Source organism: Neodiprion pinetum, chromosome 5, assembly GCF_021155775.2.
Source record: "Neodiprion pinetum isolate iyNeoPine1 chromosome 5, iyNeoPine1.2, whole genome shotgun sequence".
NCBI classification, from domain to species: domain Eukaryota; kingdom Metazoa; phylum Arthropoda; class Insecta; order Hymenoptera; family Diprionidae; genus Neodiprion; species Neodiprion pinetum.
Genome location: NC_060236.1, coordinates 32,911,443 through 32,929,718, shown reverse-complemented (window position 1 = coordinate 32,929,718; position 18,276 = coordinate 32,911,443). Strand labels below are relative to the sequence as shown.

Sequence of the window (18,276 nt, the reverse complement as noted above, 5' to 3'; positions counted from 1 at the left end):
AATACAATGATCTACACGCGTTTCACAAATGTTTTTTTTTTTCCTGGAGCGCTCAGTGTTCCTAGATTTTTCGTATAATGCATGAGCGGACTCTAGTGACTGAATTAAAAACCTCAAAGCGTTCCAACAAGCACCAAGGCACAGTGTTCAACCGTGTAACACAGTGTCACACTGTGTTTCCTTGCTGGAAAGCTCCCAAAAAGAATGCGGCCTTTGGAGACGAACATGCGAATAGTGAGAAAAATGTTAGTTTTCTCCAGAACGGTGTTTTCAGATACTGCATTGAAAAGCAGCGCTCTGATTCGCTATTGATGAGCGTTAAATATCCACTTCACCCATGTGACGAACCAATGACGGTGCTGCTTTTCCGACTGGCCGCGCTAGTCTTCGGAAAAGCGATGCGCTGATAGGCTACCGGCGAAAATGGAAAATTGTAATATAAGTATTTAAACACGCGATTGATTCAATAAGTATGTGATTTTATATGTCACTCGCCCAGAGGTTTCTGATTGAAGTCTGTTTACAAAACATTAGGTTTTAGGCTATGATTTGACCTCTGCTTCGATGGAATGAATGAAAAAAGCGATCGAATAGGTTTAAGATAACGAAAGGCTAGGACTGCCGTACGATCGAAAAGTAAGTGAATCTAAGAAAATAAAGAATGAGGTTAATTTGCACTGTCAAAGTAGATGCGAGTCGCATGTGTCCTGGAGCCATCCGGACCGGCATACAACGGCCGCGTGCTTCTACTTTGTCCTTCGGACGGCGGCCAAACCACAAGGACGAAATATGCCTGCTCCTGCAGTCCGCTCAGGACACAAAGGGGATGAGGTATAATGTAAGATATGAGATCCCATTACTCAACTTTAAAAAAAGAGAATTTCTGATGCATGTTTTAGTACGATAATTCAGCTTCGGTTTTACAGGTAAGATTTTACAACATCGCATACTAGAGCTGAATTACGAGCAATGTACTGAAACTGTGCGTCATCAAAATTTTCACATAGTGAATGTAATTGATACCATTATTACTTATGCAGGTGGTTGGCAACATAGTGCATATATTCACAAAATTTATCAACGAAGGAAAATGCACAATACGTTTAAAAGAGCCGGCTCATGACTTGATAATTCAAGCGGACGCGCTTCTACTGAAGAGCTTTCTGCGTGTCATCAAACTGGCCTTTGTCAAGAATTCCTTTGAGCCAGTGCTCAAAGTGCCAGTCCTGAACGAGAAGTACTTTCGGCCTAAGTTCCAGACCAAATGCTTTGTTACGACAAATGCAGAATACCCGACACTCCAGGGTTTTCCTCGTACCACTCAGCATCTCTCTATTGTCGATCTTCAGAAAAAATCTTTTGATCGTCAGATCCTTCGACTCAACCAGCTCCGCTCCTTAGACTTATCTAAGAACTGCATACGTAGCCTGCCTGTGGAGCTTGGCTCCCTTCCTAACCTTGCAGAGCTTTGCCTTGCTGAAAATCAGCTTGGAAAATCACCTCCCAAGTCATGGGCATGGTTGAACGGACATGCGATAAAAAAAAATTTGATCACCTTGGACCTTGGAAGAAATGAGGTGATTTTTTATTTTTTTTTGCAAGAAAAACTTTTTCCAGAGTCTCGACTGCTAATGATTATTGTTTCTACACGTTTCTTACTTTTTCAGCTCAGATGGATACCGCCATATATTGGGAAATTAATTGCTCTACGGACACTGAGTCTCAATCATAACCTGCTTTCATCACTACCATTCAATATTGGCTTTTTGTCTAGTTTAAGGTGGGCATTCAAAGTATTCTTTAGGTGATTATTTATTTCAGGATATTTTGTGTCCCTTGTACAGATTCTTCAGTCTCCAGGAAAATTTACTTGACATGCTCCCTGGAAGCGTGCAACGATTACATTTAGAAACTATCGACGTTTCTGGAAATACCTTTAACCCGCAAGGATTCGAGGGATGTAAAATTGATCCGTATAAATTAGATGTACCTGACCTCGTCGAAATCGCGGCTAAGGCTGTTCTCAGATCAAGGTAAATTTATATTACAAATAACTAGAGAAATTAGTATTTGAAACATAAATCATCAATAAATATTCATGCATTTTTAATTAAATTATTTGCTAAATCACCAATTTTATTGTTAGACTGAGGTATGGCCCCGAGACAATACCCCGAGGACTTGTTAAATATCTCGACGAAGCCCTTTACTGCGAATGCGGCGAGGCATGCTTCAATTATCATCTTCGCTCCATTATAATGTTCGACCTTCGCGCAATTGCCGAAAAATGCGTGTTGTCAATGGATCCTCGCATTCCATTGCGATGCATTTTCTGCTCCGAACGTTGCAGGTGTAGACGGCATTGACCGAAGATTAGCTGTATGTGTCTGTCTTGTTGACAAGATGACCTGGACTGGAGTCGTTCCGTCGCCCTCTTGGTGTGTTCATTTACTCTGGTGAATTCACCACGAACTGTCGATAAATTTCTTACCGTATCGTTTTGTAAGATTTTTTTTTGCAACTAAAGTTTGATGTTGCGAGGTTTGATTGTGATTTTTGTTTTTTTGCAAGCAGGCTACCTGGTGCGTTTTTTTTGTGCACATTTATCTTCGATTTCCCGCTTTTCAGAGATATTGACTTCTGTAATTTTAGTTATTTAAGAGTACAGTGTTGGCAACTTTGCTATACCAGCTGGCTTGAACCGTTTTTCATTGGCTAATCTAAGTGCGATTTTCCAAACATCTAGCTTCTGTTATTGGTTGAAAACTGAAAAGCAAACTCAGCGGTGAAATATAGAAATATATTTCGGTGGTACACGCCGATTGCAGCTAGTGAAATATATATTGCTAGCGTCCATCATAGTGTGAATTCTTTACACTATGGCGTCCGTCATGTAATATGGGACGGCACATACGTAATATCTATACGTATGTATATACCGAAGTTTTCTCCTGATGTCTGAACGGTGCATTATCAACAACTCGAAATAACCTACAAGCCACGGGCTGATATTCTACTGTAAAAAACGCAAATGTATGTCATACAGCGCGGCCTACAGCGCTCCTTGCATGGCAAAGACTTCCTTTCAGCCACATGGAGCATGCTGCGCTACAATTTCGACAAATCCACTCATCCGAGTAGGTGCGCGTCTCCAAGCGTAGACGAAGCATCCGCGCTGTTTTCCACTTCGGCATTTTTCGGTAAATAACATTAAAACAATGGTAGTTTCGTTATCGGTGAATTGTTGTCAATTTGTCGTGGCATTTGTCAGAATGTATTTTATGAATTATGTATTGTAAGAAATTTATCAGTAATTTAGAAGAACGTTCTGAGTATGTTCAAAATAAAGAAATTTTGCAATTATTTACGCAATTTTATTTTTCACGTACTGCCATCTACAATTGAGTTGGCTCATATATTTTTCATAAAATCGCGTCTCACAGTTCTTCTAATGTAAATTTGCTATTAATATATTCAACAACGTATTTCATGTACCACATTATTTCAGACACTGCTAACAAGAACAGCTCAAAAAAAATAACCATGGACGATCGATTGGTTTGGATTGATATGGAAGTATGTATTCCAAATTTACATATTTTATTTTACAAGAATAAAAACGCATATCTTGATCTCGTGTCAAATTTTTAGAGAAAAAAAAATCACCATTCCCAGTCCACAACGATTTTCATCTGTTTCAGATGACTGGGCTAAATGTAGAAAAGTGCCATATAATGGAAATTGCTTGTCTCATCAGTGACTCCAATCTTAACATTGTTAGCGACGATTTCCATGTTGTAGTACATCAGCCAGACGATATTCTTGAGGCCATGAATGACTGGTGCATAGCTCAGCATGCCAAGGTAGCGTGGAGTAACTAGCAAAGAAGCGCAAGAATTCTTGAACAAAATAAGCATAGCAACCATTAAATGACTTTGATATTTCAGACTGGTTTGACCGCCGAGTCTCGCGCCAGTAAGATTTCATTGCGAGAAGCTGAAGAGCTTACACTAGAATTTTTAAAGACCAACGTACCTGAGAAACTGTGTCCTGTAGCAGGAAACAGCGTGTGGATGGATCGGGTGTTCATTAAAAAGTATCTGCCTCTTGTAGACAATTACGTGCATTACAGGATCATCGACGTTTCGACTATCAAGGAACTCATGAGGTGATTTGTCGATTTTCATTGCTCACGTTTTTTTATCATATTAATTAGTTATTGTTCTTCCTTTTATGTTACTTTTTAGACGATGGTGTCCTAATCAATATGCCCGTGTACCCGCCAAGAAGTTCAACCATCGAGCCCTTGACGATATTAAAGAGAGTATAAATGAACTCAAGTATTACAAATCTCAGTTATTTGATGTTGCAAATTTAACGCACATTCTAGAACGACCGGAAAATTCTGAGGACCGATAACATTCACAGAATGTACATACATCGTTTATCTGCAATTAGAAATTGCAACAATATTCTTGCAGCAGTTAATAATCTGATTATACAGTTAATTTAAATTCTGACGACAACAATTCTCTTTTATTTATTTACAGAGACAGAGTGATACAAAATTGAAACCACACTGTGTACATATACTCAATTTAAATAAATGAATTTTAAAATCCAATATCCTTAAGTTTCTGGGTATTTCTCTATAATTTGACAATAAAATTCATGATTTTCGAAGATTTCCAGCCCCATGGTTAATCTCAGAAAGTTTCAAGAATTTGAATGTTTCCCAATTATTTGGTCATTTCGATTTTCAGAAATACCACCAATTTACACCCGGAAATTCCGCGCTTCTCGTCTATTTTCTTTTCACATCAAGTTTCTATGAGTATACTAGGGCTAGGCTAGACCCCTATGATTTGCGCATGCGCATGGTGAATCGAACGTGCTACACGTGTTTGAATGAAGCTAGGCCAGATCGTAACGTAATATAACCTCTAAGTACAAGAAATATATTAATTCTTAAAAAACTTGGTAAATTTGACCAGAGATTACAAGTGCCTGTGAATGTTAGTCTTGAAGGATGCCGGTGATACAAAGGGTCGTGTAAGTATGAATCGATGTCGGCGTTCAATCTGTCCCGGAAACTCGTGCAAGCAAATATAACCTATAATATATCGGATATTTTTTCTTTCAGTAAACCAAAAACACGGAAAGGAAAAAAGGCACTACTGAGTAGAGAGCCCAAGATCATAGAAGATGCGAAACAAACTTTGTTCATTAAGGGGAGTCGTAGTAGCGAGACTCTCAACAGTTGCGTGAAGGATTTGGTGAGCACTAGCGTCACTACTTTTCTTATGCTGCTAATTTTCATCAATGGTTATGATTGTTGTCAATTTTGCATATTTCTCAGTACGACTTGAAAAAACCAGATGCTAGGATGATGCAGAAAAAAAACAATATTCTGCCGTTCGAGGACGTTACACCGTTGGAACAGTTTTCCAGAAAACTGAGCTCCTCTCTCTTTGTCTTTACTTCCCACAATAAAAAGCATCCCAATAGTCTCATAGTTGGTAGAATGTTTGACAACAGTTTACTTGACATGGTTGAGTTCGGGGTCCAGGAATACGAAGGTCTTGCAAAGTTTAAAGTAGATAAAGTTTCCATGGGGATTAAACCGATCCTCATCTTCAACGGCGAACTGTTTGAGCACAATCGGGACTATTCTAGGATCAAGAGTCTTTTAGTAGATTTATTCCAGCGTGATAATGTTGAGAATATCAGATTGCAGGGGCTTGAACATACACTCAGTTTCACCGCTATAGATAATAAAATACAAGTACGGAGTTACAGGTACGTTGTATGAAATGAGAAGATATTTTGAATTGTTCAGTACACCTTTCCAAACATCAATTTATCTCCAAACCCACAGAATACTTTTGAAGAAATCTGGAAGCAGGATACCCAGGATCGAGTTAGAGGAGATTGGTCCACGTATGGAGTTAATTGTAAGACGCACAAAATTGGCTTCTGATGACCTGTACAAGCAGGCATGCAAGAAACCCAAGGAACTCAAGGTAAGCTTCTATGTTCTATAACTTGTCTGCGGGTTTATCTTATTGCTGGTGCACGTATTATCTCGACTTTTTATATCCCTTAATAGGTCAAAAAGAAAAAGAATATTTCTAAGGACACTTTGGGCACAATGCACGGAAAGATTCATATGGGCAAACAGAGGATACAGTCAATACAGACAAGGAAAATGAAGGGTCTTAAGAAAACGATGGGCGAAAAAAAGGCTGAGCGGAAAAGGAGGTCAAACCAAGAGGATGGAATGGAAGCAAAAAGAAGTAGAACCGACGGTGATGCCGTCGAGGGATAATAGATGCAAAATTCGACACATACTTGATTACTTGTGTTAATTTCAGTGATTTAATACTGATCAATACTTGACAATTCATGAATACATCTTATATGTACTGGTATATAAGGAGGGCCAGTAAGAAAATAGAGCGTAATTATTTTTAAAATTATCACGAACGTCACAAAATTTGGCTTTTCTTAGTGCTCGTGTACGAGAAGTTACCCTTTAATCGGCCTTTCGGTCCGTTTCAGACGAGCTAGGTAACGTACACAAAGTGTTGAAGATATAATACTTGATGCTTCCCCTCCCCTGCCCCCAATCTAAGGGATTGATATTTGCGTATCACGTGGGAACGAAGTCAACTTCGCAACTCCGTTTCGAACGCGATACAATCGAATATTCATACGTCATGTCTGTGATGAACTTCGCCCATTTTTCCGTCCATATTTCGTAAGCGCGGACCTTCTCCTCGTCTGGCATCGCGCTGTATTTTATAGAATTTAAGGCGAGCTGCTTCAGCGCCCGAATATCGGCGGAGCGTGACATTATGCCTACGAAAGCCTCGTAGAAGTCGTAGCTGAGACCGCGCGCGCCCCAAAGTCCAGGATCGTCTGCTGACAGAACGACAGGATAATCTCGAGCGAACAAAAAGCTTGCCGGATGATTTCGCATATCTCCAACTAGCGTGAGAACCTGGTTTGAGATCGGATTCACTTCGATTGCCACTTCACGCTCCACTGCCAGCTCTAAGACCCTCGGGTGCTTCAGCAATGCATATCTGAAATAATGGAAGAAGTCTTAAAGGCTGCTAAGAAAGGTTTACAATGAGGTACTGTGACCTCAGCGAACGTTGAAACGAAAAAACGTAGAAGATCCCGTAAGAGTTACATCTTTGAGTTTCCTTCGTGGGATTAAACCGTTCGAGTTCCATGATACTTACACGAAAGGTCCCATAGAAAAAAACCCATTGAAATGTAAACGTTCCAAAATCGATACACTTCTAAATTTATGTAGATAAAATTTATTTTACCCGTGACCGATTCTTGTCGCGTTGAGGAGGATAGCGTCAATCAGGTTTTCATCCGTGCTCAGACCGTTCCAATTTGTCTCACCGGCGTGGAGGAAGAGTCGGATGCTCGGAGAGACAGCCCTAAGCTTATCAACGAATCGGGCAAGCGGTTCACCCTTCTCCTCCTGGCCGACAAGGTCGAAACCTATCACGAAATCGGGGAATTCTTTCCGAAGTGCAGCAAAGGTGGTAAGATAATCATCCATCTGTCTATCATTCGCGTTTCTCAAAGGGGCATAAATTAGTCTAGTACCGATGAAGTCTGGGTGATCTTTGACGAACCTTGAAGAGTTGGAAACGGAAGTATAAGTAATGCGATTGTGGTTTGCAGCCAGCGTGCGACATTTTACTTGTTAGGGATAAAACTACCAGTGGTGAGTTTTCCATAAATATGGAGGACTTGTTCAGGAAAAAAAAGTCTAAAATTGCACTTCATCTCCAATAACACACCCTTGATTTTTGTTCACAAAATTACCAAATGTTCTTGGGTCAAACTTTAATTTCTAAAATGATTTCTCTGCATCGGCATATGTCGTTGCTGAATTATCACCTCTGACAAGATTTTAAAATTTCTACCCTTAGCTGCAGAATACATCATAATTCTTTGAAAACTAATAGAACGTGTGTTATTGGAGATCAGATACAACTTTATACATTTGTCTAGCAGCATAAGTGCGTTTTTAACCACTGCAGTTTTCTTTTTTGTTCGGCAGAATGGTCGTTTAAAGTCTCAGCGTTACTATTACGTGAGACTTTACGACGTGAGGTAAAGATTGCAAGTTATAGCCTTGTAAGAACCATGAAGATGAAAAAAAATGGATAAAATTTGTTTCTCACACGTGGATGGCTGGGAGAATGTAAAAAAAAGTTAGCATCTTATTTCGAGCAGCACTAAAACATGGAAAAGGTCGAAGTCTAAACGGAGTGAGTATCAACCGTTGGCCGAAACGTTGTGGAATGCCCTATAGACACCATATATTTATAATGGCGCCATAATTCTGGAAAAATCCTACCGTTCGGTCGTCTCCTTATACAGACGAGCAACCTCGATAGGGCCATATTGGTTCCCGTCAAGATCATAGAGAGTAGGAAGAGTGCTGCGCAGCTCGAGATAGAGTACATTGTCATCATAGAGCTCGTAAAGTCCTTGATAGTAGTAGTCTTCGTAAACGGGCAAGTAAGTGAGCATTGGTTCGATGGTAATGAAGATATTTTGAAATGCGATCCAGGCAACGTTTACGTTTGGATAGGCTTTAGCTGGGTCAGGGACTATCATGGTCATGGCCTGACGAATGCGAGTGTCAACTTCATCTTTTATGCTGCTATTCGCTCTGAGATCTGCGAGCAGCTCCCATCCTTCGGAAGAAGCGCACGTAACTTTCTTGTCCGCCACACGGCGGAACCTGAACTGAAATGAACCGTCAGCGGGTCGACAAACGTAGAGATCGTCGCGGAAGGTGATGTTCTCGAAGACGAAGTCGGCCGAGGTGAGCGCCGTATCGTGAATATGGAGTGCGGCGCCCTTCGGCATCTTCTCGATGATCTGGAAGGTCGAGGAACCCCGAACCTCGTCGACAACCGTGAGAAAGTTCCGAGCCGGCAAGAAGCTGCTTGGGTCAACGAAGCCTTCGTCTACTTCCTCCTCCTTTGCCGCCATTAGGATGTTGTTCGCTGCTCGCTCTCCGTACTCGAAATGCATCCGCCCACCCAGCGAAACCTGAGATTCCTCGATCAGGAATCGACTTCGTTGTGCCCAGTAGTTGTCATCGGAACTTGGCTCGGAGGCCGGCGCCCCTATGCTCGTGCCAATGAATATGCAGAGCGAAAGACATCGCCACCATAGTCCATTCATCGTTGTTCAAGACCTGCGGTCGGATTCGCAGAGATAAGGAGAGACCGGAGGTTGAATTCCTTCGTCGGTAAACGCTCGACGGCAACTGAGCCCCGGGAGTCCAACGGTTTGTTGGTTTTGACCACTGACTCGTGACCTTGGCGCCGCATCCAACTAGCTAAAATATCAACGAATCGTTTTGTACGCGGGTTATACGCGATGCTTCGCGCAACACGGGTTTGATTAAACATCTGCTCATATCTCCCGAGCACGCTAAAGTCTAATCAGAAGAATGATAGCCGTTCGATCTTGACGTATGATCTATGGACGTAATAATTTTGTATGCTGTACATGTAATCTTGATGTCTTTTTTATGCTGTACACGTCAATGTGCCAATTGTAGGACGTTATTGTTGATCGGTTCACGATAATCGACATGTGGCAACAATTCTGTCATGATTAACAGTGTAGGCTATTTGCGTATTTTCGCAAACTAAGGTATGTGCTAATGTTGTCGCTATGTCTTGTATACATCCTCCCCCAGTGACGCTGAAAAACCAAACAGATGGTGCTGATACAGTCCTACGTATGGATATAAACCGACTGCACACTCGCCAATAGCGCCTATGTTTTATACCTATGTTCACAGCTAGTCCATGGGTGAAAAAACGAGCGAAATGCTTCTTTCGGATTTAAAGTTGAATGTCGCGACCCTGGCGGATCCGGTTCCACCGTGTTATTACAGTGTTTTTTCAGTGGATCCTAAAATCAGTGATCTTAGGCAATCACTTAAATTCCACTCAATTCTTCGGTGTAGTTGTGATATTTTTTCACTGCAATTTTATAATACTTTCGAATTAAAATAAGTTGCTGCCACTTTTATACCTGTAAAATACAATTATTTTACAAATTAGGCAGATTTTGAATGTTTTGTAGAAATAATTACTCTTCCTTTAAAAATTGCAAATAAAATTTCATGATTAATATTGATTGATTTTTATATTTGCTAAATTAAGGATTGATTATCGAAAATTTTTATCTCGGTGATTTTTCGGTGGAACTTGGTATGCTTTCAATGCACTTACAATGAAAATGCAGTGTAAAAGAATTCTCTATTCCATCGTGAAATCTAATCATAATCGAAGTGAAATCTAACAATAAGTGTAAAGTTTAGTTCAATTTCAGTGGGACGGAATGCTTGAGAGTTCAAAGTATGAGCGGATAATTCCGATATTCAGTACGCCTACAATACACTCGAAGAAGAAATATCGAATTTAAATTTGGGTGAAACAATAAATTCCCGATAGGGGCCGTCCATTAATCACGTGATCTTTTTTTAAGCATTTTTCAACCCCCCCTCCCCCTTGGTGATACGTGGTGAGGTTTAAGACTACCCCCCTACCACCCACCCAAAGTCACGTGTATTTTTAGTATCTAAAAAAAATCTAAAATTTTTCAGAATATCTTAGAATATTATCCCAAGTACAGATATAAAATATAATCTGATCTTATTCTGATATTAAGGACCATGATAAAAATGTCTAGATAGAAAGGTTAGTAATGAAAAAATAAATACACGTGATATCTTATTACACCCCCCCCCCCTCCTTGTGACATTTCGTGATTTTTGCCAACCTCCCCCCCCCCCCCCCCCTTTCAAACCTCACGTGATTAATGGACGGCCCCATAGTGTATTTAAATAATATAATAAAATTACAGCGAATGGGGATATTATTTTTTTTTTTGGTAGAGTTGAATGATATAAAATTATGAATAATATACGAATATACTAATAACCGATTTATTAATTTCTTACACTACTCTTCGGCAAATGATATTTGATTCGTGACGACTCAGATGATAAGACGACTGAAGTTGCGTTCAGTATTTGCGTATGATGCGTATGATTCTTCGAAATGGATATCGAGGAAAGGGGCCGTCCATTAATCACGTGAGGCTTGAAAGGATGGGGGGGTTGACAAAAATCACGAAATGTCACAAGGGGGGGGGGGGGGGGGGTAATAAGATATCACGTGTATTTATTTTTTCATTATTAACCTTTCTATCTAGATATTTGTATCATGGTCCTTAATATCAGAATAAGATCAGATTATATTTTATACCTGTACTTAGGATAATATTCTAAGATATTCTGAAAAATTTTAGATTTTTTTTAGATACTAAAAATACAAGTGATGTTGGGTGGGTGGTAGGGAGGTAGTCTTAAACCTCACCACGTATCACCAAGGGGGAGGGGGGGTTGAAAAATGCTTAAAAAAAGATCACGTGATTAATGGACGGCCCCAAAAGCAAAATCGTCGCCTGTTGAGGTTATCGCCGGAACAGATATAAATACCGAACGCATTAACATATGGTCAAACTGATAGACTGTTTGTTAGTTTTAGAGTTCGCGAGGCGTTTTGTCACAGTAAGTGGAAAGAGAATGATATGGATTCGTCAATTCCTCATAAGGTAAGTGTACCAGTTATTGATCCTGTCCCAATTACTGATATTTTTTGGTTATATTGGTTTGATCCTCAGTTCTAAAAGTACGAAAAAAATTATTTATAGTGTCTAACCCTCTAGCAATTGGTTTTAGTCATCGAGAAATTCAAAATTTGTGTCGTCAAGTTATAATTTTGGATGATAAAAGGATCCATAATTGGATCTAAACGTGTCAATAACCGGTACACTTACTTCGCGTAGAACAATTTAGTCGAACTTTGGTAGAGAATTTCAAACTAGCTTCCAAGGGGTGAAGCGCTCGTAAATCATGATTTTTTAAAGCCAAAATAAGTTGGAATAAGTCTAGCTTTTATTTACCAAGTACTGCTTAACGCTTTATAGTGTATTTCCTTTCTATTTAACGTGTCCTTAGTACGATAAGAAGAAATTCATGTATAAATAAAATTGTGCCAAATCGATCGCTAAGAAGAAAATCGCGGCGAATAATTGTACAGTGCCGTGCAAACGTGAAAGAATCTAAAATAAATTAAAATAAACGACGGCTAAGGACAAATAGCGTTCGATAGCATTTGAATCTCTCCGCGTCTCTCAGTGTTCGTAGAGCGTAAGGAAATATCGGAATATTCGGGCCTTGTGCGGTTTTATTTTAGAAAAATTCAACACAAGATTTGATTTTACTAACCAAAAAAACCCCACGACACAAGTTATGTTAAAATTGGCATTTTGGCCGCACATGCCAGCGGCCATTTTTGCAAAAATTTTTTGTCCACTACTAATGCGATTTTCAATAAATTTTCGTCCATTTCGTTTTTAAATAATTCAACGTATGATTCGTAATTACTGACTTCAAAAACCCCTCTACATGAATTTACTCGCGAATTCACGGATGCAATTTTCGGAAAAGTTGTCAAGAGTCGTAATTAGCGTCCCTAACAATCTAGGGATACAAAAGTTTACAAAAATTCGACACAAATAATATATCGTGTAACAAGGAGGCTCCGTCTTTTTGATCCGAGCATTATAAGCTTGCAATATGAGCCGTAAATGAACACGTATGTGAGCCGAAGGCGAGTATTCTAATTGTGCAAGCCGCAGACGAATATTGCGAATACGCGAGGTGAAAAAATCTTTGCCTTCTTTTTGCACACGATTCGTTATATAATATGAGTGTGTTACGCGTTTTTTCACAAAGCACGAAATTGAGGTTATGGTCGCCAAATATCAGAATTCTTTGTGACAGCGCATGCGCATGCGCTTCAACTCGTAGGGGCTATCAGTGGCCTTTTTTCTACTCCGCGCATGCGCTTTCGCAGACTCATTTTATCGTTATTACAGAAACGGATACTTTGTGTATGGAAAACTAGAAAAATAAAAATTAATCTCTTTCTTCTGCAGATGCATTCAAATGAATTAATACGATCGAAAGGAATAAAACAATTGTAGCATGTCTATTATACAAGTGAATAAATAATATTGCACGTATTGTATACGGAGAATAGTATTAACGAACGTATGAGCTATTCGAGAGATAATCCTCGGTTGCTAAGGGAAAAATCACTTGAGTTAGTCCGACTTACGCACATATAGCGGCACAAGCGTTGACTAACGCCTCGACAGCATACCAACCGACAGAAATCACACAAACGCTTCATTATTTAATAGACTTCAGCGGTGTAAATCTCGAAAAATCATATATATTACACCGTCGTATCAGGCGAAACGTTGTCTCAATGATTTGGAAGTGCTTTACCCCTCGCTAGCTTCCACTATAATTTTTCCATGGATTTTTACGTCTGATTTGAAATTAGCTCTGTTATTCCCACAGAGTATTTTTTTTTCATTACTCATATTCACATCAGCAATTATAATAATTTACTGAATATTTTCGCACAGGTGAGCATATCCTACTCCTTCCTGCTGCCAAGCTGCTTGTGCACGCTGATGACAATCATGTGCAGGTTGCGATTTGTTTGTCTTTTGCTATTCATTTTCCGGAGCTTAGTCTCGAGCGAAGAATTGCCGACACTGCAATCAGGCCCCGATGCCGATTTATACTGGTCCCATCGAGATCAAATCCTGGTTGAAGAGTCGCGGATTTCGCTGGGAGGGCAGCTGAATTTCGAATATGGAGAACGGGAAGCGAACGACGTCCTAATGGCGGCAAAATGGGCGGAGATCGATCGAGGGTTTCGTGACCCGTCAAGCTTCTTACCGGCCCGCAACTTCCTCTCCGTTGCCGACGAGATCCGACGCTCGCCGACGTTTCGGATAATCCAGGCGATGCCGAAAGGGGCCGCACTCCACGTCCACAGCAAGGCGTTCGTCTCGACGGACTTTGTCTTCGGGAATATCACTTTCCGCGACAACCTCTACATTTGCCGACCCCCCGATGGCTCATTTCAGTTTGAGTTCCGTCGCTCAGGGGGCTCAGAAGTTACTTGCGCTTCTTCCAATGGATGGGAACTACTTGCAGAACTCAGGGCGAATGCGAGCATCGTGAAAGACGTTAACACTCGTATTCGTGATGCCATGATCGTCCCGGACCCCGCCACAGCTTACTGCAACATAAATGTTAGCTGGACCGCCTTTAGGAATGTCTCTAAGACCATTCGATCACTTCTCGTTTACAAACCCGTCTTAGAGGACTACGTATACCAGGGTCTTACCGAACTCTACAGAGATAATGTTTTTTACATCGAGCTCCGTATTACTTTCCAAAACCTTTATGATCTTGACGGGAATGTATATGGCCCCCTCGATATAGTTAGATTATACAAAAACACCACCGACAGGTAGTATTATTTGAAATGTTCAGATATTTGCATTTACATATTCTGATTAGCTCTCTGACAGTAAAAGAAGGATCACTGCGAAATCCTTTTTAATAATTATTTTCCGCGTAAAAGTACAAAGTCATGTGGAGTACCTATAAGTTTCAAACGTTATTATACTGCCGACGAGTAACTCTTCATCGTCGCAATCGTTTCACTGAATCACTTCTCCGAAACAGGTCCTTCTTTCTAAGTTGGAACGACAACTTCAAAGTATACTAACTGTGTACTGCAACCACATCACGTCCGTTATTATTGTTCAAAGGTTTATCAGGGATCACCCGGACTTCGTCGGTGCCAGACTAATCTTCGCTCCCAGGAGATCTGATAGTGAGGCAAAGGAGCAAATAAAACAGTACTTTGTCACCTTTGCCGCTGTTCAAAAAGCGTTTCCAGATTTTGTGGTCGGCTTTGATATCGTTGGTCAAGAGGACACAGGCCACCCTCTAACATGGCTTCTCAAAGAGCTCAGAACCATTGCTCCGAGCACTCGATTCTTCTTCCACGCTGGCGAGACAAACTGGAATGGTCTAAGCACCGATGGAAACCTCATTGATGCTGTTCTTCTCAACACGACGAGAATCGGTCACGGGTAACAAAGTGATTTGCTCCACAAGAACTTTGAAGTTCGCAAGTTGGTCGAACTTGTGCCAATGAGCGTTCTCTTTATGGGAATTTTGCGTTAGTGATACGTACAATATTCCCAACCGGGTTAACCCTTTCCGTCACAAAAGCCACTATAGTAGCACACTTGTTTTTATCATTTTTTTATATTCAATGCAAAATCCTGAATTTTTTTGCATTTTCAAAACTGACTGCCTGATTGAAAGGGTTAATACAACGAGAAAAATTCAAATGTACCTTTCTCACTGAATCTTTCTTTGTTTTGTTTTAATGTTTGTAAGGTCACAGTTTTTGATTGATACTTTTCTTGGTATTCTTTAAGAATTCTTCCATCATTTCAGATTCGCCGTATCGAAGCACCCGAGGGTATTAGAACTGGTAGTGGAGCGTGAAGTGGCGATCGAACTGAATCCGATATCGAACCAAGTCCTTTGTTTTTGCGGTGATATGCGGAATCATCCCGCAAGCTTCCTATTCGCTCGAAACTACCCGGTCGTGGTTTCCTCGGATGACCCTGCGATTTGGGGAGCATCTGGTCTTAGCTACGACTTCTACGAGGCTTTTGTCGGCATCATGTCGCGCTCCGCCGACATTCGAGCACTTAAGCAACTTGCCATAAACTCCATAAAGTATAGCGCGATGCCAAATGAAGAGAAGAACCGTGCTTATGCAATTTGGCAGGATAAATGGGCGAAGTTCATCACAGACTTGGGTCAACGATCAGGAGCCCCGATTATTACACATACATAACTTCCTGGCCGTTCCATTTTTAGTTCAATCGTCCACCGCAGATAGCAATTCTGCGAATTGCAGCCAAACTGTTTTCGTTCTCGGGGTGGCGTGAGACATCAGACCGATATTATTTCACGGTATTAACCCAACACGCGGCGTCAATAAGTTTATATGTATACTAATTAATTTACTAATAAAACCGAATACCTGTAAATCCATATTCTGTACCTCAGATTCTGCATTTTAACTTTTCGATAGTCAGTCTAAAGAGTTCAGAGATGCCGATGCGTATTAGCGTTCTCGGAATACTCGACATGGATTTTTGTAACGAATTATCCATGGTAAGTGCGTGTCGGTAACCGGCAAGAACTTACCATCACGTAAGCTGTGGGTAATGTAGAGCAAATCTGCCGTACCGTGGTATCGTTTTTTCACTTACAGATCGACACGATAAATTAGCATCTAACGACAAGTGTCTTTTTTTCTTGTAGGTCACGGTCGATAAACCGTATTTTGAAACCATCAATCGAATTTGAAATTTATTAAACGCATTCGTTAAACATGTGTAAAAATTGTCACGCAGACTGGGATAAGCAATAATCAATGAATATAGGTTGAAAGCGAAATTTACCGTACCGAGGTCGGACGGTTTTTCACTTACCGATAGACACAGCAAATGAGCATCTAATGGTAAAGTGAAATTTTCATTTTCTATAGGTTACGGTTGACGAACCGTATTTCGAAACTATCAATCGAATTCGAAATTTGTAAACACATTTGTTAAGCACAGGTAAAAATTGTCACGTAGACTGGGCTGAGTAACAAGCAATGACTATACGTCGAAACTGATTTCAAGTTGCGGGACTTCTGTATTTAAAGAAAACTTTGAGGAGAAACATCGTCCTACCGTCTTGGGGATGCTGCATTTTCAATGAAAGAAAAGCCGAAGAATAAATGCCTGCGAAATTCAGAAATAAAAGGTCTGAGACAGTGTGCGGCATTCGAAGCAAGTCGGCGAAGGGGTGAGAAGGGTTGTAATATCCGGTGCGATCCCAGCCCTCTAATTTTCGAGTAATTATACATTTTACAGTCTCTCTGTCTACTTTTCTTCATTTACGCTCGTCTCCCTTCTACGCAGCTCCCATAAGCACAATGATTTATTCTTCATAGTTCTATCCAGATTCCCTCCTATATTTTTTACAACCCAACCTAATATAATTTTCAACACTTTCACCACTTCTCGGATTAAAATTTTTCTATGAAACAATAGAATAATTGTTAGACTTACCTGAATGTAAATAATGGTTTAATAGCTGATCGAAAAAGCCTTTTTGCACCTTGAAACCCGCTTCTTCGTGTTTGCAGGCAGCAACGCCGGCTGCTTGAAAAGCCCGGGAAAGTTGTTGCTACGCCAGTCACGTTCGAGGGCTGGATTTCCGAATTGATAAAAAGTTTGGTCGCACCTCTACTCGCCGTCCACTATATATTACATATTATATTATCGATATATGAATATAGAAAAGCACGAGGGGTAAGAATATCCGAAAACGGCGAAGGGATTTCGACGCTATGTCGTCTGATTCTTGTATTCACTTTGTGTATGAGTAGGTATACGGACGGACCCTGCGTGTACGGGATCCCTTGGGTTATGGGGTGAGCGTCGCAGGCACCGTATTCAACGCAAATAAAAATATATCCGCTACCCTTACGCAAAATATCACCATTTCATCCTCCTTGGCGAGATTTTGTGATGCGACTCTTACCTGCGAAGATTAATCATGATCGGTGGGAGTAGTCTGAGGATTTTAATAAGGGTGTAGTTCATCAGAATTTCGTGAATCGTGTGTAAACCTCGCGAGTGCAATAATGATACACATCTAATTCGGGGTCGCAGGAAATGCTGTTGTAGTACAATTTTATCGTACCGGGATCGAGATATTCAGACAACAAAACGACACGCCAAGATCAGCAGAGCGAAGCGGTGCAAACTTTTGGTAACCCTAAATCTCGAGGCCTTGGCTTATGCTTCGTAATATCGTATAATATCGCACCAGTTGGGGTATAATTAAAGCGAAAGTGTCTTTTAAACAGCCTGAGGTGATTGCGCCAAGTAGATCCGAACTTCACTTTCAAAACACAAGCGGGTAACCGCGTAGCCGCGATCCCAGCAACACTGAGATTTTAGCTCGAAAATTGGCAAGATGAGGGTGGAGAAGAATTACGGACATGTTTTGGAAAACTTAAAAAAATACTTCACAGACGGGCTTCGCACTTTCGTTATGCAAAGTGTCGGGCTCCTTGAGGATCGCAATTGCGGATAACGTCTCTGAAAATAAAGAGAGTGAGAGAGAGAGGGAGGGGGAGGGGGTCAATTTTTAGCGGCATTGGGCAGGATTGGTATTGAGGGGGGGGG

The 18,276-nt window shown here is 40.7% G+C and overlaps 5 protein-coding genes across 9 annotated transcripts; 4 read left to right on the top strand and 1 right to left on the bottom strand.

Annotated features, from left to right (window-relative positions):
* Positions 1-242: 242 nt before the first annotated feature.
* On the top strand, positions 243-2,541 carry Lrr47 (Leucine-rich repeat 47). Of its 2 annotated transcripts, XM_046626200.2 has the most exons (6): positions 245-636; positions 690-838; positions 1,041-1,577; positions 1,668-1,780; positions 1,845-2,033; positions 2,147-2,541. In XM_046626200.2, exons 2-6 carry the CDS (start codon positions 701-703, stop codon positions 2,364-2,366), a joined length of 1,197 nt encoding a protein of 398 aa, XP_046482156.1. In that variant the 5' UTR covers positions 245-636; positions 690-700; the 3' UTR covers positions 2,367-2,541. The 2 variants fall into 2 exon arrangements, with proteins under 2 accessions (XP_046482155.1, XP_046482156.1); XM_046626199.2 differs by having other exon boundaries at positions 243-838.
* Positions 2,542-2,677: 136 nt separating this feature from the next.
* Positions 2,678-4,624, top strand: LOC124219072 (oligoribonuclease). The gene is made up of 5 exons (XM_046626202.1): positions 2,678-3,200; positions 3,509-3,576; positions 3,702-3,863; positions 3,948-4,168; positions 4,248-4,624. The coding sequence occupies exons 1-5, from the start codon at positions 3,032-3,034 to the stop codon at positions 4,417-4,419; spliced, it is 792 nt and encodes a 263-aa protein (XP_046482158.1). The 5' UTR covers positions 2,678-3,031; the 3' UTR covers positions 4,420-4,624.
* Positions 4,625-4,872: 248 nt separating this feature from the next.
* On the top strand, positions 4,873-6,479 carry Non3 (Ribosome production factor 2-like protein Non3). Its single transcript, XM_046626201.2, has 5 exons — positions 4,873-5,052; positions 5,144-5,276; positions 5,360-5,799; positions 5,879-6,023; positions 6,110-6,479. The coding sequence occupies exons 1-5, from the start codon at positions 5,030-5,032 to the stop codon at positions 6,326-6,328; spliced, it is 960 nt and encodes a 319-aa protein (XP_046482157.1). The 5' UTR covers positions 4,873-5,029; the 3' UTR covers positions 6,329-6,479.
* Positions 6,356-9,403, bottom strand: LOC124219069 (adenosine deaminase 2). Of its 2 annotated transcripts, XM_046626198.2 has the most exons (4): positions 8,393-9,403; positions 7,341-7,661; positions 7,004-7,088; positions 6,722-6,921 (listed from the first exon to the last, which is right to left on the bottom strand). In XM_046626198.2, exons 1-4 carry the CDS (start codon positions 9,229-9,231, stop codon positions 6,862-6,864), a joined length of 1,305 nt encoding a protein of 434 aa, XP_046482154.1. In that variant the 5' UTR covers positions 9,232-9,403; the 3' UTR covers positions 6,722-6,861. The 2 variants fall into 2 exon arrangements, with proteins under 2 accessions (XP_046482153.1, XP_046482154.1); XM_046626197.2 differs by having other exon boundaries at positions 6,356-7,088; positions 8,393-9,398.
* A 2,151-nt stretch (positions 9,404-11,554) lies between these two features.
* On the top strand, positions 11,555-16,066 carry LOC124219503 (adenosine deaminase 2-like). Of its 3 annotated transcripts, none has more exons than XM_046627130.2 (4): positions 11,555-11,638; positions 13,570-14,468; positions 14,773-15,099; positions 15,473-16,066. In XM_046627130.2, exons 1-4 carry the CDS (start codon positions 11,582-11,584, stop codon positions 15,879-15,881), a joined length of 1,692 nt encoding a protein of 563 aa, XP_046483086.1. In that variant the 5' UTR covers positions 11,555-11,581; the 3' UTR covers positions 15,882-16,066. The 3 variants fall into 3 exon arrangements, with proteins under 3 accessions (XP_046483086.1, XP_046483087.1, XP_046483088.1); XM_046627131.2 differs by having other exon boundaries at positions 11,605-11,682; XM_046627132.2 differs by having other exon boundaries at positions 11,621-11,682; positions 13,679-14,468.
* The last annotated feature ends 2,210 nt before the right edge of the window (positions 16,067-18,276 follow it).

Coding starts and splice junctions, on each gene's coding strand:
- LOC124219069 (XM_046626197.2), bottom strand. CDS start 9,231: ATGAATGGACTATGGTGGCGATGTCTTTCGCTCTGCATATTCATTGGC. Junction 7,662..8,392: donor TATAAGGAGACGACCGAACG/GTAGGATTTTTC, acceptor CAACTCTTCAAG/GTTCGTCAAAGATCACCCAG. Junction 7,089..7,340: donor GCGACAAGAATCGGTCACGG/GTAAAATAAATT, acceptor CCATTATTTCAG/ATATGCATTGCTGAAGCACC.
- Non3 (XM_046626201.2), top strand. CDS start 5,030: ATGCCGGTGATACAAAGGGTCGT. Junction 5,053..5,143: donor CCGGTGATACAAAGGGTCGT/GTAAGTATGAAT, acceptor TTTTTCTTTCAG/TAAACCAAAAACACGGAAAG. Junction 5,277..5,359: donor ACAGTTGCGTGAAGGATTTG/GTGAGCACTAGC, acceptor CATATTTCTCAG/TACGACTTGAAAAAACCAGA.
- LOC124219072 (XM_046626202.1), top strand. CDS start 3,032: ATGTATGTCATACAGCGCGGCCTACAGCGCTCCTTGCATGGCAAAGAC. Junction 3,577..3,701: donor TGGTTTGGATTGATATGGAA/GTATGTATTCCA, acceptor CATCTGTTTCAG/ATGACTGGGCTAAATGTAGA. Junction 3,864..3,947: donor GCATAGCTCAGCATGCCAAG/GTAGCGTGGAGT, acceptor TTGATATTTCAG/ACTGGTTTGACCGCCGAGTC.
- LOC124219503 (XM_046627130.2), top strand. CDS start 11,582: ATGGTCAAACTGATAGACTGTTTGTTAGTTTTAGAGTTCGCGAGGCGT. Junction 14,469..14,772: donor TACAAAAACACCACCGACAG/GTAGTATTATTT, acceptor TATTGTTCAAAG/GTTTATCAGGGATCACCCGG. Junction 15,100..15,472: donor ACGACGAGAATCGGTCACGG/GTAACAAAGTGA, acceptor CCATCATTTCAG/ATTCGCCGTATCGAAGCACC.
- Lrr47 (XM_046626199.2), top strand. CDS start 662: ATGAGGTTAATTTGCACTGTCAAAGTAGATGCGAGTCGCATGTGTCCT. Junction 1,781..1,844: donor GGCTTTTTGTCTAGTTTAAG/GTGGGCATTCAA, acceptor TCCCTTGTACAG/ATTCTTCAGTCTCCAGGAAA. Junction 2,034..2,146: donor AAGGCTGTTCTCAGATCAAG/GTAAATTTATAT, acceptor TTTTATTGTTAG/ACTGAGGTATGGCCCCGAGA.